Source organism: Hippoglossus stenolepis, chromosome 8 (genome assembly GCF_022539355.2).
Source record: "Hippoglossus stenolepis isolate QCI-W04-F060 chromosome 8, HSTE1.2, whole genome shotgun sequence".
Taxonomy (NCBI): Eukaryota; Metazoa; Chordata; class Actinopteri; order Pleuronectiformes; family Pleuronectidae; genus Hippoglossus; species Hippoglossus stenolepis.
The window spans coordinates 19,032,399-19,058,020 of NC_061490.1; the positions used below are offsets into that span (position 1 = coordinate 19,032,399).

Consider the following 25,622-nt stretch of genomic DNA (forward strand, 5'->3'; position numbering starts at 1 on the left):
CTGTAGACATCACGTGTTTAGTTCATGAAAATGGACGTGGAAAGCAGAAAAACTGTTACAAATGTTTTTCAAAGATTCGTTACATTTAGCACACGGCCAACAACACCAGAAACTGCGGTTTGCTTGAATGTGGTTTAGCAGTGTTACTCTTCACCTGCAGTGTCATCACACTCCGATTGGTGCAGTAGCTCCACCTGTTGGTTATATGAGTTCCCAGAAGGGTGCTTTGAATAAAAGACCTCTGTGTCCGTGTGGTTTAAATTTATATTTGACACAAACATTTGAAAATGTGTCAAAGGGGATTCGAAAAGTTCCTGACACTGTAGCAATAGATGTCACACAACATGTCCCTGGTTTCTATCTTTCTTCTCCTCCAGACAAAAGGCAGTATGAAGTTTGAGGGAGCTGCAGGAAGAGCCTCCTGTTGGCTCTGGTTTACAAGGAAGGGGATGAGCTGAAGGGCAGGAGGAGAGAGTGCTGTGGTTCAGGGTCCAAACACTCGAGGAAGGTCGGGCACCACCTGAATACCTCTTCCCTGACTAAAGCTTCAGCCAGGTTAACCAAGACTAGACTAGTTTGGAGGGCATATGTCTACCTTGTGATTTGGCACTATGCAAATAAAATTGATATTTAATAAAAATAAATTATAAAACTCAAAAGCTTGCTCTTGAAGTCAGAGAGTTGTCTTCAGTCCCTCATGCTGCAGCGTAATGATACACCAACTGCTGTGTTATCAGCTACCAGCAGGAAAACAAGCTGGCACGGTCTTATATACCCAGAGATACAAGTTCCTCCTAGTTCCCAGCTTACCATCTATTTTATGATCATCATTTCATAATCTTTTAATTTGTCTTGTCTTCACTCTTTTCTTTTCTGTAACATTTTTATCTGTGCTCAAATGATTGTTTCTTATTGTTTGCTTTTTAACTGTTTCCTGTTATTTGCCCTCTATTTTTGACCTTGTAACCGTGTCTTAAAAGGTGCTATATAAATAAAGTTTATCATTATTATTATTATTATTATTAATCATCAGATCAATTTCTGATCTGTGTGTATGTGGCACAGTGTTGTAGTATATGGGAGGTTAGACAATGTTATTTAGAGGAAAACAAAATGTGTATTTATGTTGGATTGATAGTCTTTCTCACTCAATCAAACGATCACATTTTATTTGTATAGCCCATATTCACAAATCCCACTATCTGTATCTATATATTTCATTATAACACAAAGTGTGTGTGTCTGACAGATGCAGGAAAACATCTGCTCAACTTTCCATTATCATTTCTGTTGCGACCTGTACTTCCACTAGAGGGCGGTGTTATTTGACCCCGCCACAGGTTTGCTTCCTCTGAGTAAAACCCGGAAAAGGAGCCACGAACTTCGGCGGTGTTTACAAAAAGACCCGTGGAGCTCGTGAGTGTTTCACTGGACCTGGAACTACTTTGTATTCATCTTTGGTGAGATAAACAAACAAGCGAAGCCTCCAGGTGTAACACCGAGTAGTTCTGAGTCAGTATTCGTCGGTTCGGGCTGTTCTCAAAAACGAAAGTAAAGTGTCGAGGACGGGCAGAATGGACGAGGAGCCTTTACCCATGACGGAGGAGCTGACCTGCCCCGTGTGCAAGGACATCTTCCGGGACCCAGTCCTGCTGCCCTGCAGCCACAGCTTCTGCCGGGAGTGTCTGCAGGGGTGTCTGCAGGTGAAACTCTTGTGTCCGCTGTGCCGCAAGGAGTGGACGGAGGGACAGGCCATCTCCAACCGGGATCTCGGCAAAGCCTGCGAGGTCTTCCAGCGAGAGGCCGGCTGGCTGCGGAGCCAGCAGCGGCCCGGAGAGGACATCTGCCGGATCCACCTGAAGCCGCTGGAGCTGTACTGCGAGAAGGACGAGGAGCCGCTGTGCGTGGGCTGCTTCTCCCAGCACAACACGCACAGGCTGTGGTCGCTGAAAGAGGGAGCTCCGCTGTGTAAGGTACAGCGCCCCCTGCAGGTTTCAGCCAGGGATGTGGAGCAGCAGATTGGCAGCAAACTAAAATTATATTCTTTAGTCCTGTTTCTCTTCAGTAGATCATTAGAGGACGATGTATATTCCCTGATGTCTCGCCTAACACATGTTCTATTGTAATATTTTGCTTTTTGTCTTTTAATCCTAATACAATAAAGGGAAGGTTCACCGAAAAATGAGAATTCACTCATTATTTACTGACTGAAATATCTTACTGCTCTTTCCCTTTGGTTAATTAACACTCTGCTCTCCGACTCCTACAGAAGGAGCTCAGTTTCAGAGTGGACATCTTTAAAAAGAAAGTGGATTCGCACAGGAAGATGAAACTCCTTCTCAACAACACAGTGGAGCACATCAAGGTAAAGTTTCTGTTATGATGGTGTTGACGTCGTAAGATTCAAGGTCTTTATTGTTACACAGGTTCTACAAGAACAATCGTGTGAAAAGGAATCCCCATTAAAAAGACAAAGTTAAGTAGCAAAAGTAAAATGCTTAAAAGACAAAACATCAAGATGAAGTAATAGAATACAATGTGTTTTTACAAAATAAATATATAATAATAAACTAATCATACTTAGTACAAAGACTTAATAAGAAAAAATATATATATATTAAAAAAAATACAGTGAAAGGCTGAATACGACAACTAATACTTCTACTACCTAAATATTGCTCGGTAATGGTAGTGCACTTTTTGTGTGTGTGTGCTCATTTTTGTTACTTTTAGATATTTTCCAGTATTAACACTGACCCTGGACCAGTAGATCTCATGGGGACCAAATCCCTAATGATGCAAGATGTCATCACTGAGGGCCTGGTTAAGGTTTGGAGAGAGATGTGGATTGTAGTTAGGTTACGGTTACAGTTTGGCATGAATTGGTCATGGTTTAGGTTAGGGATGAGGTTTTGATTAGACCGTCCACAATGAATGGAAATCAATGCAAAGTCATAATATGGTTATCTGGGTAAACTCCACCACAGCTGATCTGTACCTGGAATCTAGGACGAACGAGTTCTCAATGACTCAGACATTACAAATCAACTGCACAGTTATTCATGTAAACCCTCTCCTCTGGCTTAATGCAGTATCAAGCTGGGCAGGCGGAGAAACACATCAAGGCAGAGTTTGAGAGGCTCTACGAAGCACTTCGCACGGAGGAAGCTCGGCGTCTTCAAGTCCTCGCTACTGAGGAGGAGCAGAAGATTGCTGCCATAGAGGAGCTGATTGTCAAGACAAACTACGAAGTCGTCGCTCTGAAAAAGCTCATCGATACTTTGAAGACGGAAATGGGCAACGAGGATCTTAACCTCCTGCAGGTAAAAGACTCCATAGTCATGAGACCTTTGTTTTGTCTGTGATCTTGTAGTGTTTTACAGAGATTTAAAAATTGTGTTACTTATCTCAGTCACTCTCTTTTTTTGTGTTTTAGAATTTCAAGAATTTGAAGATAAAGTAAGTAACTGCCAAACAGACTGTTGTAATCATATACACTGTGCTTTATCCAGGTTTCCACTGCTCTTTGTCTGCGTACAAATGTCCCTTGTTAACTTCACATATTGCTCTAGAGCCCAGTGGCCTCATGAAGACCCTTGCATCCCTGATGACTCTCTTTTGAACATGGGCAATCATGTTGGTGATTTGAGCTTCAAAATCTGGAAGAATCTGCAAACCCATGTCAAATACTGTGAGTACTTTCTCTGGGTGACCCGCGGTATTCTCATTGCCTTTGCGTATATGTTACTGTGCTCCAACACTGCAGTAAACCGTTGTCAGTATGAAAAATTATGCAAAAAGCCAAGAAACCAATCCTGTGAACATTCGGGTGGGGTTGTTAGCTGGGGTCACCCAAGTTCTTTACATGTGCACTGGAGGTGAGTGCAGATGGGGGAGACAGGGAGCAGGGGCAAGGTTATAGCATATTCACTAAATGAGGACGGAAAGTGTATCTACATCTTAGCTATTTTAAGGCCGTGAGGGGAATTTTTAGGGACAATCTTTTGAATATGTAATGTTGAGGAACAAAGAAGAGTTTTAAGGCGTGTAAGAAGCTGCTTGAGTTGGACTCAAAGAGGCAATATGACTAATACTGCATCTCTTCCTGTGTGTGCAGATCCAGTGGTGCTGAACCCAAACACAGCTTCTCCATGGCTGTCCGTGAGCGCTGACCTGACCAGTGTGAAGGAAAGCTCAGAGCGGCTGACCGTCCCGGAAAACCCGGAGCGCTTCGACCCCTGTATCTTTGTCCTGGGAGCTGAAGGTTACACCTCCGGGAAACACAGATGGGATGTTGTCGTTGGTGACAGCGCGAAATGGATTGTGGGAGTATGCAAAGAGTCGGTGGTCCGCAAAAAGAAGTTCACGGTGTCTACGAGCCGCGGTGTGTGGTCCATAGGCCTCAGCAAAGGGGTGTACAATGCCCTCACACCTGAGCGTACAGAACTGCAGGTGCAGCAGCGTCCAAACAGGATTCGCATCAAGCTAAACATAGATAAGGGGGATGTGTCATTTTGGGATGGGGAAACAGAACAGCATCTCATCAGTTTTACACACAATTTTAACGAGAAGATTTTTCCCATTTTTGGCCCAGGGCTCCATAGTGAACCTATGACTCTGGTTCAAGGAAAAATGGCCGTGCACACTTCATAATGGGCTGTGATACGGCAGAGGGGTGAATTGTTTCACTTTAACCTGTAGAACAGAAAATCTGATATTGAAAAAAAAAACATATAAGAAAGTGTAACGTGCACTAATATTTAATTAATAGATAGAGAGCTTGAGCGATATAAAAAGTGATGGCGGAAGCTGCTGATCAATACTGTTACCAGCTCTCAATATCAACAAATATTTGTGAAATTAACTATTTAAATGGCTTGCTTCCATAGCTACTCTTGTCTTTGATTAGTAAGCACTCTAAGATTAGACACATACTCGAGGGGACATTATAGTGGTAGTTATTTATCTATGCATACATTTGATTTAAATTCTTGTCTTTATGCCCTGGAATATGTGCTTTTACTCATCGCTCTCCTACCTTTTTATGCTTTTGTTGATTAGCCTCAAATATTGTGATAATCTTTGGGCTTGTTGGTTTTTCGATAATCATATTGAGTCGCTGTTCATCACTCACCACAGCCTGGCCAGGGAGTAGTCACGTCCTAGACAGTACTGAAGGATGATAAACTACTTCGACTGCTCTGAATCTGCACGTGCAGAAAACTGAATATACTGTCTCCATATTGACACTTGTTCAATAAAATATGATTCAAATCAAATGTAATTTGTTTCATGAATTACAAACAATAAAACAATTGTTGAAAATGTAAGCTAAGGAAATGCAGCACTTGGTGCACACCAGTATTCACCACATGGGATTAACTTGTCATTGGTGCTTCCTCATTTCACATTCGTGAGATTTGTGCCAGTGTTTCCTCATTTAAGATAGATAAGTTAAGATGCACTTTATTGATCCCACAAAGGAGAAATGTACTTGTTATAGCAGCAGATAGTCAAAATAAAGTAGACAAGAGAACATGTGAATGTATAAAATAGGCAATTAAATAGAAGATTTAAAATAGAATCAAATAGAAATACAGAGAATATGTTCATATTAAACACCTTTCACCACAGACAGAAATAGTATGGGTAGAGAAAAGCCTTTATGAATTAGAACATTCATAAGTGGATCATGAAGGACATTATTTACAACTGTCACAGTTTTGTTTTATATTATGCACTTTGTATTATATATTGTGTGTATGAATGTGATGTCATGTGTGTATGAATGAAAGAAATGATCATCACTGCACTGATGAAACAAACATAAGAAGAAGTTGCCAGGTACTTTGAGAGAATCGTATTTTGATAAATTTTGTGTGTGTGATCTACATCCAGATGTGTGTCTGTTGTCTCCGCTGGGGGCAGCATCGGGACGCGCTCCGGGTCTTTTGTGTTGCTAACACCGCTCACTGGTCTCCAGCCATAAACACCCAAACAACGGGCATCTGTCCGGTGGGATGAACCGCAGGACTCGCCTCGCCGCTGTGGTTTCCTTATCAGCAGCTCTTCCTTCTCCGGGGACGGGTTGTAATCCCGCGGTGGTGGATTCCTCTCGTGCGACTCGCTGTGGTTGATTCTGCGGCCACTGACGATCGCGCATCTGGATTTGGCTGAGCAAACCTCCGCTAGCTAGCCAACAAGCTAACTTGTGTTGTCGCCCCCTCCTCCGCAGCGGTTCATCCGACTCGGTCGCTCCCAGCGAAACGAAGCTGTCAGTCTCCAGCAGCCGCAGCTGACGACAGGCAGGCTCGCGTGGAGGCTGGCGCCGGAGGAGTAGACGAAAATGTAAATTGCAATGGGGCCAAAGAGACGGGAACTGGTGAGTGTGGTCATGCAAAGTAACCGACTAACGGTACTCGGCTAGCTAGCTTAGCAACCCGTCACGTTAGCTCTGTTATGATAGCCTGCGGAGAAGCCCTTGTTGCTGCAAGCAGCTGGTTTATCCTCCAACGAACCGGGTGAAGGAAACCCAATACGTAGACGCCATGTTTGTGTACAACATGTGTTTAATACCTTAACGCTAAGTGTGTGGTCGTTTAACGCTACTGTTAGTGAGGCTGAAGCACTGAGCTAACGCTACTGTACATGATGCTAACTGTTGTTAGCTCCATCAGAATCGGGGGTTTCAGATGCTACCCCAGAGTCTCATAATGTAATACAGCTTTGTAACAGCTGTAATGTGGCAGCCATCATGTCTTCTCTACTGTGCTGTGTGAATGGCATCGCTGTCAATGGAGGGTTTACGCAGGTTCAAACTGTATTCGTGTGATGATAAAGTCAGCAGACGAGAAGCATGTAAACGGGCCACATGAGGTTTGTTTCTGGGATCACTAGGCTCTTGTGTTTTCATTAGAAACAATCCTCCATGTTCTGCCTGTGTAGTAGATCCAGTTATTTGCTGCATGCTCTGGTACAAATGCGTCCACAAGGACACACAATTATTCTCTCCCCCACATTTTGCCAATCATCCTGCAGGCGGTGCCAGTGATGGCCTCTCCCCTCCCTGTCTCGTTCATCCTGGGGTTCCTGCTGCTGGCACAGGCTCCTGTGTGCCAGGCAGGGGACTGCAAGGGCCATCGGCAGGTGCTGAGGGGAACACCAGGCTATGTCACTGATGGCCCAGGAAACTACTCTGTCAATGGGAACTGCGAGTGGCTTATCAAAGGTATGGTTACTGAGATAAGATTTTGTCTTGGTCAGGAGAAATGTGAGTTATTGAAAACAAACCTAAGCTGCTTTCACACATGCAGTGACCTTTGGACATTTTCCAGAGGGGATGTATGTGAGAAAGCAAATGTCTGAGCCAGTTGCTCCAGAAAGTTTCTGGATTTTTTCCTTGCCAGGGCAGATGCTGGTGTTTCTAATTTATACATCATGCCCTGCCTTCTTATTGCACTACCCAGACGCCACCACTGTCTTAAATGTTCTGGACCTTTCCCTGTCGTTGTGAATTCATTCAACCCAGACAACCTCCTGCTGCATTCTTCATATGTGAAAGTCCAACTCTGGAAAAGATCCAGACCTAATGTTCCTGACATTTTCTGGAGTTCATGTCTGAAAATAGCTCTACAGCCAGAAGTGAGTTTGAAATGATTTACACAGATATTTCCCACCTGTTTCATATCTTTCAGCTCCCAGCAACAGTCACCGCATTGTCTTGAATTTCACCTTCATGGACACAGAGTGTACCTATGATTACCTCTTTGTGTATGATGGTGACTCCTACCAGAGCCCTCTCCTAGCCAGTCTGAGTGGCAACACTCTGCCTCAACCCATTGAAGCCAAGTCTGGCAAGGTAACTAACTAAGACATGTTTAAACTGACGCTGAGGAATTGTAACTATGGCAAATAACTTAACTTTGTATCCATTATTTAATCTCCTTTTTTACAGATGCTGCTTCATCTCTTCAGTGATGCTAATTACGACCTCCTTGGTTTCAATGCAACCTACACCTTCTCTTTGTGCCCTGGAGCGTGTGGTGGTCATGGCCGCTGTGATTCCTCTACATCAAAGTGCCAATGCCATCAGGATTGGGGAGGATCAGCGTGCACAACCCCCCTGTGCTCCAAGGACTGTTCTGTGAATGGCCAGTGTGACAAGGTAGGAGTAGATTTAATGAACACACAACGCAAACAGTCTTAAGCCAAATACACCTTGAGTATGACCATTGTGCAGTTTATTGAAACATTGATTTCTGGTCTTCAACTGTTTTATTTCTTTGTGTGTTATCTCAGAAAGGAGAGCGCTGCCTGTGCAGCGCAGGCTTCCTTGGTCATAGCTGCCAGCTTGGTCTCCATGATGACAACGGGGTGGGGCAGTGGTGGCGTGTGAGTGAAGGAAACCCCTACACGCCTCCCAGGACAGGTTCTGCTGGCGTGTATCTATCTGCCACTGCAGCAATGTACATGTTTGGAGGTGAGAGCGACACACTTCCAATTTCCTTTCATGTTGTTTTAATAAATGGTAAATGGTTGTAAACAGCTAATATGTAGTGATAAACCCCACCATACACTTTTTTTTTTCCACACTATTTGTCAGTTAATTCCTTCCTGACATGGCACATTTATCACATTTTAACTTGTAACACTGTTGAATGCTTCAGAATAATATTTACGTTTAAACAACTTTAATACTGCTGTTCTCCAGTATCAGTGTTTTTGATCTTTAATGTCAATAGTGTATGTTTGATTATTACTTCTTTTTCCTGCAGGGTTTGATCTGAACAGAGCTCTCGGTGACCTGATCAAATACAATTTCACATCCAACCAATGGGAAAGCAGGTCTTACGGTCACTATCCTGTACGTGGTTTGTGGATGTACACACACACACACACACACACACACACACACACACACACTCTGTTTTTACCTCCTCCTGTTCTTGCATTTCACTTACTTTGTTTCCGTGCACCCACGTGTCCTGGTAATAGCCTCAGGCCTCTGCTGTAACCTAACCCTTAAAATATCAGGTAAACAAGAAACCTGGTTTCCTTAAACCCTGTCAACCACCACAGCTTGAATTTCGCTAGGGAATAATCTATTGGCAGAACAACGAAAGGAAACAAAAACAGTTGTTGCAAGTGTGGTAATGAACTTAGGCTGAAATATACAGGTCTCACAAAGTTGTATTCACAGAGCCTGTCTCCTTGTTGTGCTGTCGTACTGGATTAACATGGAAACAAAACTCCACACCATCACAAAAGTGGAGTATTAATCTGATTATTGACCAAGTGTGTAAATGCAGGTTTCCTGATTCTCCCCAGTTATCAGTTTTATTTGAACACATGTAATCATAAGTATAAACATAAATATTGATAAAGTGATCCCATGTATTGTTTTCCCCCCTTTCTAATCATTCCCCTCTTTCTTGCACTCTTTGGCTCTGCTGTGTCAGGTGGCTCGTCATTCCCACACAGCGCTGGAATGGATGGGTAACATGGTCATCTTTGGTGGAGAGCTCGCCAACGGCTCCCTGGCCAGTGATGTCTGGATGTATCGCCCACTTCAAGATGACTGGCAACAGCTCGGCTTTTTAAGTACACGTGGGGCTCCTAGACTCGCTAATCACGCTGCAGCTGTAGTAGACGATTATCTTTACGTTTTTGGAGGTGGGTTTCACATTATGTTGTCACCTTGCAGTCTGTGTTTCATATATACCTTTTTTTAAAAAAAACATATCTTAACTTATTTCCCAGGTCGCACTGAGGAGGATATGTTTTCCTCTTCTCTGTATCGGTTTGGCCTGCGTGGTTCTGGGCGGTGGGAGACGGTTCAGCCCACCGGTGGGAAACCCCCGGCTACCGCTGGCCACTCCATGGTGTTCCACAGCCCCTCCAGGACATTGCTGGTCTATGGAGGCCACCGGCCCACCACTGCCAGGTAAACACATCTTTCATATATGAGTACGCTAGATACAGTAATACACATAACCAGTAGGAAGAGAGAGAGAAAATCAGGTCAATGACATGTGTAAACATTTTGGACTCTTTCCTTTGTAGTTTTCTAATGGATGCACCCCTATTTGTAATTAATCATCACGTGTTAAGCCAAGCCATAGTAAAACAAGTGGTTACCAAAAAAGCATTTTGAGAATAATTCCACAAGTAAATCCAAAACAATTGAGAGTCTTTATAAATACTTAATGTGCCGTTGCTCTATGTTTTTCCTCAGGTTTAGTGTGAGGGTGAACAACACTGATGTGTTCCACGTGGACAAACGGTTTTGGACATCCTTCCGTTCCCGTTTCCCAGCAACAGGCCCCCGAGAGAGAGCTTTCCACTCAGCCACTGTCATTGGAAACTACATGGTGGTCTATGGTGAGCATCGACAGAATTAGCAGACACAGTTCATTCAGGGTAATCCTCTGTATATTTATCCTCCTTTCGTCCTGCCTCTCGCTCCAGGGGGTAATGTACATATTCACTACCACGAGGAGAAGTGCTATGATGAGGAGATCTTCTTCTACCATCTGGGTTGTCATCAGTGGGTGTCTACTGGGGAGAGATGGTCACTCCGTAAGTTTTATCAGGCGTTTATCTTCTGTCACAACTCACACACTGAAACACATAGTCCAACTTTAATTTATAACCAACTTTGACTTGCATACTAACACACACCTACAAAAATGTAATGTATTCGAAGGTGGGGATCCTGTGCGGGGGCGTTACTCGCATGTTGCTGCTGCGATGGAAGGACGAGTGCTGCTGGTTGCTGGGGGCTACAGTGGTGTTGCCCGTGGAGACCTGGTGGCTTACAAAGTTCCGCTGTTCGTCAGTAGTGATCAAGGTGACAGGGTGAGTGGAGGTGTCATAATGTCATTAAACAATCATAACACTGGGAAGACTATATTAATTCTTAAATAACAAAATTATTGTGTGTGTGTGTTGCCTTGTCAGGATGCTGTTTGTGCTGAGGCACTAGATGAAAGTATGTGCCTCAAGAACCCAGAGTGCAGCTGGTGTGAAGGCCGCTGTCGAGAGTACCAACCCACTAATCCGGTAACACTTCCTCAACACCACCTTGCAACCTTCCTCTCTGTCAGATCCCTTCTGGTTTTAACTGATGAATTCAAATGAATTATAAAATATGTTTTCTTGTATCCATTCAGACACTATCAGACTCCCAAATTATTTTTATCCCTGTTATGTGTCTGTATGAATGTGTGCCAGGATTGCCTCTGCAATTTATAACCTTGTGTTTTGTTTACAGTGTGGCAGCACTGGTTGCCTGGGCCTGCCGCGCTTCCTGTCTGATTGCCAGTCCTGTCTCGTGTTCAGTGGCACCCCAGCCTTTCTGGCCCGTGCCCCTGGTGAATTTGGCTGGTGTGTTCAGAATGAGTCCTGCCTACCAGTGTCAGGTGAGACGCAGGGAGGGAGGAAGGAGGGCAGAAGAGAAGGGCTAAGCCTCTACGGAGAAAAGAAATGATGTTGGGAGTTGACATGGGAGAGACTCATGTTGGGCGTGTTTCAGAGATGGAGCACAATGACCTGACTGCACCCAGCGAAGATTGGACAGGCTACTCAGATGATAATTTGATTTGGCTGTCCAATCGCGTTCTTTTCTGTTGGTGCAGTGCGGTCATGTGTTGTTACTCCTTTTGAACACACGTCACACAAAAGTCCCAGATCACATCTGTTTCAGTACAGTAGTACACTGTAGCAAACTGCTGTATTATGAGCTATTACGAGGTCAGATGTGTTTTTTGTGTGCTGACCTCTCCCTCTCGCTCTCACAGAGCGAAGTGTGTGCCGTGTGGACCAGATCTCAGGGGCGTACGGCTGGTGGGGGGAGCGTACCCTTTTCCTAACCTCCCTCCACTCCTGTCGCACCGAGAACTATGTCCCGGGACTGCACCTGCTCACCTTCCAGCACCCCCGCAACGACTCCCAGCCTGACAAGGTACGGAGGCCAAATCTCAAGTGCTAACTGTACTAGTTGTGGTTGTAACTACTTCCCTCTCTGCTTATACTTATCCCTCCTTCCTTCCTCCAAAATTACTTTGTCACTTTTGACCAATTTTGAGCCTTTCTCTTTTATTCTTCATTTCTCCTTTGTGCTCTTGGCTTTTTAACCTCTTGACTCAAGCATTTACTTCACTTTTTTTTGTCTGTGTTTTTTCTGCAATGCTCTCATAGAGAAGATTCCCTTTTTAAGTAGTATATCAAACTTGTGCAGCAGTTTGTAGAGAATAGTGCTTCTGTTGATGTGTTTCCACTTCCATCCATCTTCCTCCTGCCTTCATCCTTCTCATCCCTTCGCCAGGTTTCCATCCTCCGCAGCACCAACATCATCCTTAGTCCCACCACAGAAATGGATGTAGCCCTACAGTTCAGGGGCTTCGTCCACCCGTTGTGGGGTGCTCCTCCACCTGCAGCCCCTCCCACCGACACTGTCTCCATGTGGGCTCGCATCCAGAGGCTCCATTTTGAGGCTCGAATGGCATCAGGGCCCAACTCCAGCCAGCTGGTGAGGGAATGTGGACGTCAGCTGATTAAATTGTTCTTTTTATTGAAAAAAGTATTTAAAAATAAATGGTTCATCAAAAAAATAGTGGTTGAATAAGTCTTATAATATAATTTAAGAATACACAATTTGTTGTATCACTCCCTAGTGTAGGAAGGCAGGTTTCCCCAAAGGAGTAATTGGTGTAGGACAAGTGTTCGGTCCCAAAAAATTTAAACCGTAAATTTTTTGAAATCATGTTTTTCAGTTATATTAATTTCCTTGTTATGAAACTTTCTGAATTTTGTGGAATGCTAATTTAAATCAAAAGATGTAAGCAAGATTTTTAATTCAATGACGAATATGCTTTAAATTAGCAGAAATAAATTATTGACATTTTTACTTAAGACATCCGCTCTGTTTTTTTCATCCTAATCAGGAGGTGGTGGGTCGTTGGGCAGCCCAGCAGGAGAAGGAGTTGAAGCTGCTGAGTCGCACCGATGGCAGTAAACTGTTCTCTAACCTGACCAGGGGCAACCATTACCTTGTTCAGGCTGAGGGTTACCTTAATAACTCGGGTTCAGGACAAACCAGTGAGATGGCTCTGATCTGGAACAGAACATTGCCTGGAGGGAGTGTGAGTACTGGCACAGTTAAACTTGTGTTATTTTCTACAGCAGCAAAGCTGTTAAGTTGTGAAAGTCGACGAATAAAATAAAACTTTAAGTTGCTTAAGCTCTTTTCTGCGATTCCAACAAAAGCTAAACTTTTAACTCCTATATGCTTTTCCCGATAACTTGCTCTCCCTGTAGGAAATCTCCTTCCTGTTCTTGGAGCCGTACCGCTCAGGTTCCTGCTCTGGGTACATGTCCTGTCTGGCGTGTCTGTCTGACCAGTCTTGTGGCTGGTGTCCGTCTTTGTCCCGGTGCCTGCTGCGGGACGGCCCAGACCTTGAACCCTGCCCTGAGAGAGAGATGAGTGAGGGAAATGAAGATCAGCGCCATCTGCTGTTGGCACCCCAGCAGTGCACCTTGTGTGAAGAGTACAGAGACTGCTCTGCTTGTACTCAGGTACAACACTGATAATGACACATCAAAGTTTTCACATAGAGGTTCTCCGTGCTGCTGATATTGTATTGTATATTGTATAGCATGATTATTGGGCTACATTATCTCTGACTCATGCAAAGCTTACTTTGGTCGACAGGATCATTTTTGTGAGTGGCAGGTAAACTCCAGCAAGAAAGGCGACTACCAGTGCAGTCGACGGGGAAGACTGGATGGATCCATACGTGACCCAAGAGGATGTCCTCGAGTCTGCAACCAGTGAGTGATAAATACTTTGTTTTACCGATCATAGATCTCCACACAACCTGCTACTCACCCCTATTTCATCCCCTCTCTGGTTAACTCTTTGCCATGTTAAGGAGAAAGACGTGTGGTGAGTGCCTCTCTAACTCCAGCCAGTGTGCATGGTGTGAGTCGGCCCAGGCCTGCTTCTATTTTGCTGCCTACCTCACAAAATACCCCTATGGAGAGTGCAGAGACTGGTATGACAGGTAAAATGAGGACATTTTTTTACATATCTTCTTGTTGTATTTTTAGCTGAGAGTTGATAAACATAACAATTACTTGCTTTTACATACTAGTTAATATACCTTGGATCAATAATCTAATATTCTCATTCTTTCTTTTCTTACCTCCAGTGTTCATTCGGTTCCCCAGTGTAAACAATGTTCAGCTTTGAACACATGCACAGACTGTCTGCGAATATTCCAGTGTGGCTGGTGTGGTGACTACAACAATCCCACAATTGGAAAGTAAGTAAATACATAGACAAGTAGACCCTCCAGAAAAACTACATGTAGTGTCAACATACCAGTGATTTAAGCACTTGTCAATAAATCCTTTTTTATTATCACATCGCAGACATGTTACCAGTCGTTGTTTTTATTGTGATTTCCTTGTATTTATTCTGTGCTTTATGTTTATCTTCAGATGTTTGAGAGGAGACTGGGCTGGAATGGACGATCCCTCTGTGTATAACTGCAGTGTGGCTGTGGCTGAAGCACGAGCTGCCAAGTATGTTATCTCTTGTTTCACTGGTCTAAGTATAAATCAAGAATCTCTCTCTCTCTCTCTTTGTGAGTGTGTATGTGTGTGTGTGTTTGTGTGTCATTCGCATATCTCAAGAACTGTTCATCCTCCACACCCAGAATCTGAGATAAGTGATTTGACATGGTGTGCTCTAAAGGTTACATTAACATGAAGCTGTATTGCACAAGCACATTTCACTATGGAAATGTTTACAATTGCTGAATTCCAGATCTCTAATATTTACTGATACCTGTGCTGTTTTGTTGTAACAAACATAATAAATGTAATTCTTTTGATTCCTCAACATTTTAAAGTTGTTTTAGATATAGTATAGTTGGATATAGTGGACCTGTTCAAACTCATGTGTCCTTGTCCTGCTCTTTCAGTCCTGAGCCCCAGACCTCAGCCCCGCCTCGGCCGCTGGAAATGGAGATGGAGCTGGAGCACTTGGAGGACGAAGAGCAAGATGCGATCTGGTCCTACCCCACCTGCCCAGATGTCGAGGAATGCAGACTGGGTCTCCACAACTGTCACCTTTTCGCCACTTGCATCAACACTCCCACCTCCTACGAGTGCCACTGTGAGAGAGGATACACAGGGGATGGCACGTTGCACTGCAACCAGACGTACGAGTCTTCACCGAAAATGTGTTCCTCTTTGGGATCATGCTTCCACTGTCTTATCCTAAGCAAGATTTTTTTTAAACATCCCTCTCCCTTATTTACTCCCTCCTACAGGTGCTACAATGAATGTCGAGAGGGTCAATGTAGTGGGAGCCCACGGTTTGAGTGCGAGTGTTCCCTGGGCTGGACGTCTGACCCTGCCACCCTGGTTCTGAGTGGTGTTGAATGTGATGTGGACTGTGGCTGCAACTTCCACTCCACCTGTATTACTGCTCCGGGTATCTGTGACGAATGTCAGGGTGAGACATTAATAGAAGGATTTCTGGGACCAGGGCAAGATAACTGTCCTCTTTACCTAAATTATGCATTCAAATCAAACTTACACTTCATAAAACTGAAACGCCATTGGTTATGTACTGACTTAAAGTTAAAAATGTTCCTCTCTTCCTCTATCTCTCAGATTGGACGACAGGGCCTCACTGTGAGCACTGCCGTCCAGGAAGCTTTGGTTCAGCCCTGGCTGGCGGCAGCGGCTGTGTTCCTTGTGAGTGCAATGGCCATGGCGACCCAGTCCAGGGCTACTGTCACAACCAGACTGGCCAATGCTACTGCACCCACAACACTCAGGGACCACACTGCGAGTCCTGCCTGCCTGGTTACTATGGAGACCCCAGGTGAGGAGATCTTTACCATATGATTGAAGTTTAATGGTCAGTCTTCATTTCTCAGTCTATACTAAAACAGAGGGAAAATGTTGTGGTTGATTTTTGTATGTTCAGATTTTTTCATCATGACCTTCTCTGTCCAATAGGAACAACGGCACATGCTACCGCCAGTGCCAGGGCCGTTCTGTACTGCTCTCCTCCACCTCGTCGTCCTCCATGCCTCTCTCCTCTTCTCTGGGATGGCGAAGTGGCACAGAAGGAAAAGGAGGACTTTCTCATTGTTTGTGGGTCCTGTCTGTGACTGAGAACCTGGCCCCTTGTATGCCCAGACAGCTGTGTCCCCCTGTAGCGCTCACGCTACATCCAGACTCCCACACATTTTGTAAAGTGAGTACAAACGTGCCTGGATCATACAAATTAACATGTTAGCTGTGTCGTTGCATCAAAAATTGTCTTCATTCCCTTGACTTTATCTTGCAGAGCTCATTTGTCTATGTGTTTGATGGCCTTCCTCGCTTTCTGGCTAATGGAGTTGTACATTCCGATCACAACCTGATTGGAGCATTTTGTGGCACCACAAGGACCCAGCCCATCACAGTGGAGGCAACTTCAGGTATCTTTCAAACCTAATCACTTTATTTATGGCACTAGCTTAACCTACTAATTCACTATCAAGCACACTATTCACAGTGTAACCCTAATGTAGGTATTCCCCCTTAACTTATTTAAACTTATGAAATATTAAGTTGTACCTTCTCTTTCACCACCAGGTGTGATTTCGGTCTACTTTGAGGCCAATGTCTCGTCAAACAAACCCCAAGGCTTCAATGCATCTTTCTGGGTGCGTCGCTGTCAACAGAGCTCTGACGAAGGTGACGAGGGGTCACTTGTGTGTCCTGGAGGAGCACAGTGCCAAAGTGGGCTCTGCCAGTGCCCGCAGGGATACGGGGGACCCCACTGCGATCGGCCCATTTGCTCTCAGGACTGTGGAATTGCAGAGGGAAGAGGAGCTTGTAATACAGTAAGTTTTGTGATGATTTATGTTACATATAGTTAAATATATAGCAGAGTGACACTTTATATTGGAGACTAGAAGGGTTTGTCAATGAATAAAATGTAGAAATTATCAGCTTAAGTTTTCTGGTACCACAGTACCATAATGTAGCATTTTTTAAATGCCATTTGATTTGCTGTGTTGTGTTCATAATAAACTTCAGCTATACAATCACATTATTCTATGGAATCTCTTTTCTTTATCCAGCCAATGTAAACTCTCTATTATGCAAGTTTGAGCAGCAGGTTGTGGAATTTCTGCATCACTAACCAACATATGTCGTTTGTCTCAGTCTCTGGGAGTGTGTGTTTGCTCAGAAGGCTGGGCTGGCTCAGACTGCTCTGTTCCTCGAGACTCCAACAGCCTAGTCTGGGAAACACTGCTGGACACACAACTGACGGTGGTAAGAGCACAACCCTACATAAACAGTAAGTTGAAGAATTTTACACACACTCAAACACACTCTCATGTGCACTGTCGCTCTGCAGAACCAGGCCCACAGGTTCCTCCACAGGATGGGCCACTCTCTGCTGTCTGGAGCTCAGGGCAACCTCTGGATGTATGGAGGACTCTCTCTGTCAGAGGGCATCCTGGGAAATGTCTACAGGTAGGGACACATTGAAGGTGTTATTGTACTGTAAGCATATTACGCCTGTACTGTCTTACACATTTTGTGTCTGGTTCATTTAGATATTCTGTGTTGGAGCATCGTTGGACACAAATGTTGACGAGCTCTTTTGAAGAGGGCTCGACTCCCAGCCCTCGCTATCACCACTCCTCTGCACTGTTGACCAGTCATGAGTTGGGTTCTGGAAGCCACGGAGCCAGTCACAGTTTCATGTTGGTGGTTGGTGGTGTCACTCAAAATGGCGTTGCCATGGATACTTGGAGTCTCAATCTCAGCAGTTTAGTGTGGAGAGAACACAAGGTTTGGATTAGATTAAACATTGAATTACAAAACATCTGAAAATCCCATGTGTCTTATTTTTGTTTGCCTAACAAATTAAATCCTCTTGAACCTTTGACAGAGCTCTGTGCTGCCCGCGCTGGCAGGCCACACGCTGACTGTACGCCGAGACTCCTCAGTGCTACTGATTGGAGGTTACTCTCCAGAGAACGGCTTCAACCACCACCTACTGGAGTTCAGCCCTCATTCTGGGAACTGGACCATTGCCCCACACATGGGCACACCACCTACAGGTTTGAAAGACCTTCTGTTTTTAAAGTATTGTAATATTGTTGTCATTTATTTATTATTTTTATTTAGCCATTCATTAGTCTACCTCACAGAAAAATTAGTGATTCAGGACATTTGAAAAATGTGTAAAGATTAACATCATGTTCCGATTTACTCACTTTTACTCACTTTTCTGTTTCTTTTTGCTCTTCATTCAGGTTTATATGGCCATTCAGCCATCTATCATGAGCAGACTGATGCCATCTATGTCTTTGGAGGCTACCGCTTTCATGTGGAGACAGTGGAGCCCTCAGGCGAGCTCTACAGTCTGTACTACCCCAACCTCACATGGTCTCTGCTGGTCCCCTCGCAGGGTAACAAGGTAAGAAGCTGAACTCTCCTGTCAACTCTTCCAGGCCAGTTTTTAGGACAAGCCAGGCAGTTGTGCTCTATCTGTCCCGTGCATAAAGATAACTTACCTATTCTTGCTGTGTCATGTCATTATTTTGCAGCCACTGTCCCGTTTCTTCCACGCTGCAGCCCTGATCAAAGACACCATGGTCATTGTCGGAGGAAGGACAGAAGCAGAAGACTACAGCAACTCGGTGTCTCTGTATCAGATCAACTGTAACACTTGGATACAACCAGGTGACCATCTCAATGTCATCCTGCATCTTCAGTAACAGTCAAATCATGATTTACCAGACCATTACCTACTCACATTTCATCTCTTTCCCTCAGTCTCAGCTATAGGAGATCCAGTAAATCGTTCAGTGTCTCTTGCTATGACAAGCTGGGAAGGCCGTCTCTTCCTGTCAGGAGGTTTCAATGGCGTCACACTGGGTAGACTTCTAACACTGACTGTGCCCTCTGACCCCTGTGGGCTGCTGCCAACGCCAGAGGCCTGCAACACCACCACAGGCAGCTGCGTCTGGTGTAGGGGAAGCTGTGCTTCCTCTGATACTGCTGAGAGGTACCATATTTGGCTAAAGCCAAATCAGTGAATATATTGTACTCGGTTCGTGTGTCAGAAGTTATGTGCAGCTAACAAAAATCCATCATTTCTGCTCTCCATCAGAATGGGCTGTTTCACTGGCCAGTCTCCCTGTTCCCCAACCCCCCGTCAGCCAGACCAGTGTCGAAGGCTGAAAACCTGCAGTGAATGCCTGGCCCGTCACCCCAAGACGTTCTCTGGTCAATCACAGGTAACATACAACACACACTGCTCACTAACTTGAAGTGAGACAGTGACTGCCTGTCAACTAAAATCTGTTCTTTGTTCAATTTTCCAGGCTGCTCTACAGTGTAAATGGTGCACAAACTGTCCGGAGGGGGCCTGTATCAGCAGCTCTGTCAGCTGTACGTCTGAACACGACTGTCGGATCAACCAGAGGGAGATCTTTCTGTCCAGCAACTGCACTGAGACCAGCTGCGAGGCTTCTGACTGCCCCAAGTGTACTGCTTCAGGAAAATGCATGTGGACTCGCCAATTCAAACGCACAGGTATGGGGAGTGGTGTTGTGAAGTTGTGAAGTTCTTTAATTTTCAGTCCAGAGCTGATAATAAATAAGACAATTCCTTAATCTCATCTCGTACCAAATAGATGAATTTTTATTTTGGAGATAATTATGCCCCTCAAGTAAAATACCCCTCTAAGTTTAAGTATTTAACTAAAACAGGAGTCTGTGTTGTGATTTCTCCAGGTGAGACCAGGCGCATCCTGAGTGTGAACCCCACCTATGACTGGACGTGTTTCAGCTACGCCTTGCTCAACGTCTCACCCATGCAGGTGGAGTCTTCTCCCCCTCTGCCATGCCCTCCCCCTTGCCACACACTCCATAACTGCAGCCTCTGTCTGGGCTCGAGAGGCTCTGATGGGGGCTGGCAGCACTGCGTGTGGAGCATGGCACTGCAGCAGGTATGACTGCCCTGCAAGAGTTTTACTGAATACCTTGGTGTGTGTGTGTGTGTTTTTTTTCAACATGTTCCATGACAATCAACCTCTCTCCTCTTCCCCCAGTGCATGAGCCCATCTTTTGTGCCCCTGCGATGTGAGGCTGGTCAGTGTGGTCGCCTGCTCTCAGGGGGGGACTCTTGCTCTCCTCAGTGCTTCCAGCTCACCCAGTGCTCCCACTGCATTGCCAGGCCTCAGTGTGGCTGGTGTGCTGGTCGTGGGGGCAACGGGGCTGGACGTTGTCAACAAGGAGGACTTGATGGTGAGAAATAGGTTTTCGATTGAGGCAGCTGATGATTGTAGCTACGTTATCTTCTTACTTTCTTACTGTTTCTGTTCCCTGATTCAACTCAAGTTCTATTCTTTATTCCTAGGGGTTAGTGAGGGTGTTTGCCCCCTGAGAAACAGCAGCTGGTCTTTCCTCCACTGTCCAGAGGAGGATGAGTGTGCTAACAGTCATCACCACTGCAACAGCACCCAGGACTGCCACGATCTACCCCAGGGATATCACTGCACCTGCAAGCAGGGTTACATTCTCAGCAGGTGACTAAACATTTATGGCTCAGGCACTGAATACACCAAGATGACATAAAATAGTTCGATGTTTTTCCTGGTAATTGGACAGGTTCACTCAAATCATCTCTCTTTGTTTTTCTTCTGTTCAGTATTTCTGGTCAGTGTGAGCCGGTGTGTGCACAAGGCTGTGTGAATGGGACGTGTGTGTCCCCGGGAGTTTGCCGGTGTCACTTTGGCTTTGTGGGGGATAACTGCTCCTCTCAGTGCAGCTGCAACAAACACAGCAACTGTGCTGGTGTTAACAAGCCAGATGTGTGTCTCGAGTGCCACAATAACACCATTGTAAGTGCTTATAGAAATATACATCCACAAACTGTAAATACTGGTTTCTTTTCCACATGAATTTTTACGAATTGATTTCTGCTTCCCCTAATTCCAGGGTAAGCACTGTGAGAAGTGTAAGCCACTGTTTGTGGGCTCTGCCAAGGGGGGAGGAACTTGTCGTCCATGTCGAGAGTTTTGCAGGGGAAACAGTGCTGTGTGTCTGTCCCGGGACGACCATAAGAAGGCCCTTGAAAACCCACGGCTCTATCCTCTGGACCCCAACAGCGTAAGTGTCCTTATGGCCTCATGGGTCATACGTAAATGCTTTTTTATCTTTGCTATTGTCTTTATTCTAACTCCCTGTTAAGTGTCAGGCATCCATCTCCATTTTTCTCTTCATCAGATTCAGAACCGAGTGTCTGAGGGTCCAACAGAAGAGAATGCTGTGTGTGTGAACTGCCAGAACAACAGTGTTGGGGACAAGTGTGAGAGCTGCCTCAGTGGCTTCTTCCTGCTGCAGGGGAAGTGTGAGAAGTGAGCAACATTTTCTTTTGCTATCATAAAGCAAGAATTTTAGGCTTTAAACTTTTGTCAGGTGTATTATACAACTAAATACTCTTCTTTTTATATACCACCCCATCAAAGACCTATTCCTCTGAACCTATAAATATAATAAATACATTGAGACAAAAGGAAAATGCAAATATTTTCAGAAGCAACGAACTTTGCCATCTTAGCTATTTGGCTTTTCCTTAGACATTTGTAAGTCATTTACAGGATCAGATTTTCTCCTGCTAAGTGTTTGGATTGTCTCCTCTCTGCAGGTGTCAGTGTAATGGCCATGCAGACACATGTAATGAACACGATGGCACTGGTTGCCCCTGTCAAAACAACACAGAGACCTCCTCCTGTCTGAGTAGCCCTCAGAGTGACCGGAAAGACTGCTACAGGCAACAGGTACGCACATGCTATAAATAATAACAAACATGGAACAAGGGTTTTATTCTTCTCAAATCAGCTGGTGTCTCGTTTGATATCTTTCTATTTCCTACTCTTTGTTGATGAAATCAAATTTCAAAACCTTTTTGTTCAACTGTTTCCTCTTACATTTAGTGTGCCAAGTGCAAAGACTCCTTCAATGGAACACCGGTGAATGGGCGTCAGTGCTACCGTCAGTTCAACGTTGACACCGAGTGCTGCTTTGACCCCACATCCCAGACCAACTGCTTCCATGATCCCACTATTCGCAACCTGCCCAGGGGGAGGACAGTGTTCTTCGCAGCCCAGCCAAAGTTCACCAATGTAGACATTCGGGTCACCATTGATGTTACCTTCGGTGAGGTGGAGGTGTATGTGTCCAACTCTCATGACACTTTCATAGTAGATGTGGACCGGTTTTCCGGGATTCACACCATCAAGATCGAGGAGGAATCAGTAACTCGGGGAACAACAACCGGGGGAGATAAGGATTCACCTCCGTCCCCTATTAAGGTGTTCGCCAATGCTTCATCCAGTCTCGGAGGTCCCGTGCTTTCCCACAATCCACTGCAGCTGCAAGCAAAACCTCCAGGGGCTGATAGAGAAATTACGGAGGAGCGGGCTGAAGGACTCATCTCCTACATCACTGTGTGGAAACCACAGACGGTGCTGATCGTACGTGGTGTTCGAGATCGAGTGGTCATCACTTTCCCCCACGAGGTTCACTCCCTGAAATCCAGTCGCTTCTACATTGCTTTAATAGGTCTGGGAACTGACAACAGGCAGGGAGAGTCCCAGGGTCTGCTCTTTCTGCGACAGGACCAAGCCCACATCGATCTTTTTGTCTTCTTCTCTGTTTTCTTCTCCTGCTTTTTCCTCTTCCTGTCTGTCTGCGTCCTCCTGTGGAAGGTCAAGCAGTTCCTGGACTTCCGTCGCGAGCAGCGTCGCCACATTCAGGAGATGACCAAGATGGCATCAAGACCCTTTGCTAAACTCACTATATACCTTGAACCAGAGGAGCCTCAGCTTATCTATCTGCCTTCATCTGGAGGAGGGGTGGGGGGGAGCACTGTATCGCTTGCTCACGCCCGCACAGGGAAGTTAGGAGGAGTGGTGGTGGGCCAGAGGGGCAGGGCAGGAGCTGTCTCCTACAAACATGACCCGGGCTCCGGACCCACAGCCCACCACCACCATCACCTTACCCTGGGTGGAGGGGGCAACAGTGGCCAGCACCTGCCGCTGCACTACCTGAATACCCACCACTATGCCAGCACCACCACTGGCACCCCAGCTTCACATCATCATCATCCATCCACATACAGTGGCTACCAGCATTTTTGCCGCTCCGACCCCTTCCTCTCTCAGCTAATGGGCTTTTCCTACTCCACCTTTAAGGTGGGGCCCATCACGCTTGAGCCCACAGATGACGGCATGGCTGGGGTGGCCACTGTCCTCTTCCAGCTGCCTGGGGGCGTCTTGGCTCCGAATCGTGCCTGTCTGGGCTCTGCACTGGTTACTCTGCGTCAGAACTTGCAGGAGTACTGCGGTCACGGCAGCGGAAGTGGCCACCCAGGGGCGGGAGGAGGGCGCAAGGGGCTTCTAGGGCATCAGCACCTGACCACTATGGCTATGTAAAGAAAAATATATAAATGAAATACGACAGGAATAGAAGAGATGGGATAAGTCTGTACATTTTTTGATATTATATAATAAATTAATATTTTGAAAGAAACATGGCTGCAAGGCGAAGACAAAGTCCAAAAAAGAGTTTAGTCAGAGTCAGTTAACATGAGCTTTTTGAACAGAGTTGTACATACACTGTATAATGAATTGTTAAGTGTCTTTTATTGTATTATGTATTGCTATACTGTATTACAGTGCTTCACATGACCAAGCCAGCTGTCTTTAGAATGCACTACAACTGCTATACGTATCAACGGAACCGTGTTGCATCCTGACTGTGATCACTAAAGAGGTTTGAGCGCACTCGACAGTCAGTCTCATACAAAGACTGAAGCTGGACCGATGTTAATAATTCTTCTCATTGACCAACAGAGATGTTAAGAAAGACATCTGCTCACTTTGGAACCAACATGTGCTTTATATCCCCCCCAAAAAAGTGACAATCAACATTGCCATTGAGAACAAAAGACTTATTTAAATTGTTTCTGCATAATGTGCAAAGTTTTGATTGTCAGCTCAGCGCAGGAAAAAAAAGGCAAAGTTGCTTGCAAGATGGTTTTTATATAATAGTTGATATGAGTGATTTCTAACTGTATCTCAGTACATGGCAGGCTTGTTAGGTAATATGTTTGTTAAACAGACTCCTGAGTATGTTCTTGCATATTCGTTCACCTGCTACGTTGCATTGTTTGTTTTTCTGCTCATTTGCCTTCACTTCTTGCCTTGTCTGCGAGTCAACTGGCTTACACTTGTTACTTGTGTTAATGGAAATGTGTGGTGCAGATCCGGGATGACGTAATGACATATTTTACATATTGTTCCATGACTTGTTTTCGTAAAGAAAAATGAAGGATAATGTTTTCAGTTTGAGTCCTGGCTTCCTAACACTATAATATTTTAATAACACAACAGAACTCGTCCATAAAGATGAAAAAATGGTGTCCTTTGGAGAAATTAGATTACGTTTTGTTGACATGAAATGTGTGTTGGTGTTTGGCTAGTTTTACTAGACTTTTATTTTCTTCAGGCAACGTGCCTGTGTAGATGATTGTATCAGCCAATCATAGCTACATATAGATCAAAACATTTGGACGTGGTAACAGGAATAAAATATTGTTAATAAATGTTGCTCTATTGAAATGGCCATGGGAAGAGTTGCGTTAGAAAAGTTCTCCTGGTGAGAGATGATGGAAATAGTTTTTATTTGAAATGAGACTGAATTACTTGTTCACTGGCTGGCGTTGGTATTTTTTTGTTTTCTCCTTGTTTTTCCTTTTTGCACTGCATGGAGGCGATGAGCCCCATTATTCATGTGAAACACTAAGAGTGGATGTCGTCCAGCCTCCGATGGCACACAGTGTCATGGATGACCTCAGAGTGGTGCTACTGGCTTTCTATAGAATGGAAGAAAAGAAAAATCACGGGAGGTTTTGTCATGAACTGAATACTCACCGCATTGTTACGCAAACTAAAGCTCAAATAAATATTGTCACTATTTATAGCAGCCCTCCACAAATAAGCATTAATTCTGTTCTGTTTTCGTCTCGTATCTTTGTGTATTTTTTTAACATACTTTATTTTTGTACATAACTTTTTGTTGTGTTTTTTGTTTTTTCAAAGAAAGGGAACAGTGTTGTATGAAAGGCTGCGCGAAGATTCTCTGTCATGAGTCGGCTGAAATAAAGTCTGGAACAAGATTGTGTGTGTGTTTTTTTTACAGAGGAGAAAACAAGTGTTAATACTGACACCCTTATAGGACGCTGCTAAAATCCTAAAGATATGAGACCTACGAAATAAATGTTAACAACAGGGATGTCTATGCTGCCACATTGTAAACATTTAATGCTCTAAATCAAATTAACAGTTGGATAATTTAAATGTTTTCGAGCAAACAATATCGGTAACATTGTAGTGAAATCTCAAACAATGTAACTGCAAAGATTTAAAAAATTTATGAAATTAGTAAAGTCAGGATTAGGAATTAGCATTTTATTACAGCTAATGTAGATATTCTGGCTGTTATACAGAAAAAAACAACATCTATAAG

At 44.6% G+C, this 25,622-nt stretch overlaps 2 protein-coding genes across 2 annotated transcripts; both read left to right on the forward strand.

The window, feature by feature from the left end:
• The first annotated feature begins 1,282 nt into the window (after positions 1-1,282).
• Positions 1,283-5,279, forward strand: trim35-28 (tripartite motif containing 35-28). Its single transcript, XM_035162493.2, has 6 exons — positions 1,283-1,973; positions 2,270-2,365; positions 3,093-3,323; positions 3,437-3,459; positions 3,573-3,691; positions 4,118-5,279. The coding sequence occupies exons 1-6, from the start codon at positions 1,575-1,577 to the stop codon at positions 4,651-4,653; spliced, it is 1,404 nt and encodes a 467-aa protein (XP_035018384.2). The 5' UTR covers positions 1,283-1,574; the 3' UTR covers positions 4,654-5,279.
• Positions 5,280-5,930: 651 nt separating this feature from the next.
• megf8 (multiple EGF-like-domains 8) lies at positions 5,931-25,272 on the forward strand. Its single transcript, XM_035162492.2, has 44 exons — positions 5,931-6,382; positions 7,039-7,228; positions 7,695-7,858; positions 7,955-8,164; positions 8,299-8,479; positions 8,775-8,863; positions 9,459-9,672; positions 9,760-9,943; positions 10,235-10,380; positions 10,468-10,578; positions 10,706-10,857; positions 10,960-11,061; positions 11,273-11,420; positions 11,799-11,962; positions 12,326-12,529; positions 12,945-13,142; positions 13,318-13,575; positions 13,712-13,830; positions 13,932-14,063; positions 14,211-14,324; positions 14,503-14,586; positions 14,988-15,227; positions 15,339-15,523; positions 15,685-15,898; positions 16,036-16,276; positions 16,370-16,502; positions 16,660-16,910; positions 17,236-17,346; positions 17,432-17,550; positions 17,634-17,871; positions 17,972-18,143; positions 18,339-18,502; positions 18,633-18,768; positions 18,862-19,093; positions 19,199-19,325; positions 19,413-19,623; positions 19,824-20,038; positions 20,141-20,336; positions 20,449-20,617; positions 20,740-20,932; positions 21,030-21,200; positions 21,318-21,448; positions 21,739-21,871; positions 22,028-25,272. Exons 1-44 carry the CDS (start codon positions 6,359-6,361, stop codon positions 23,525-23,527), a joined length of 8,670 nt encoding a protein of 2,889 aa, XP_035018383.1. The 5' UTR covers positions 5,931-6,358; the 3' UTR covers positions 23,528-25,272.
• Positions 25,273-25,622: the final 350 nt, after the last annotated feature.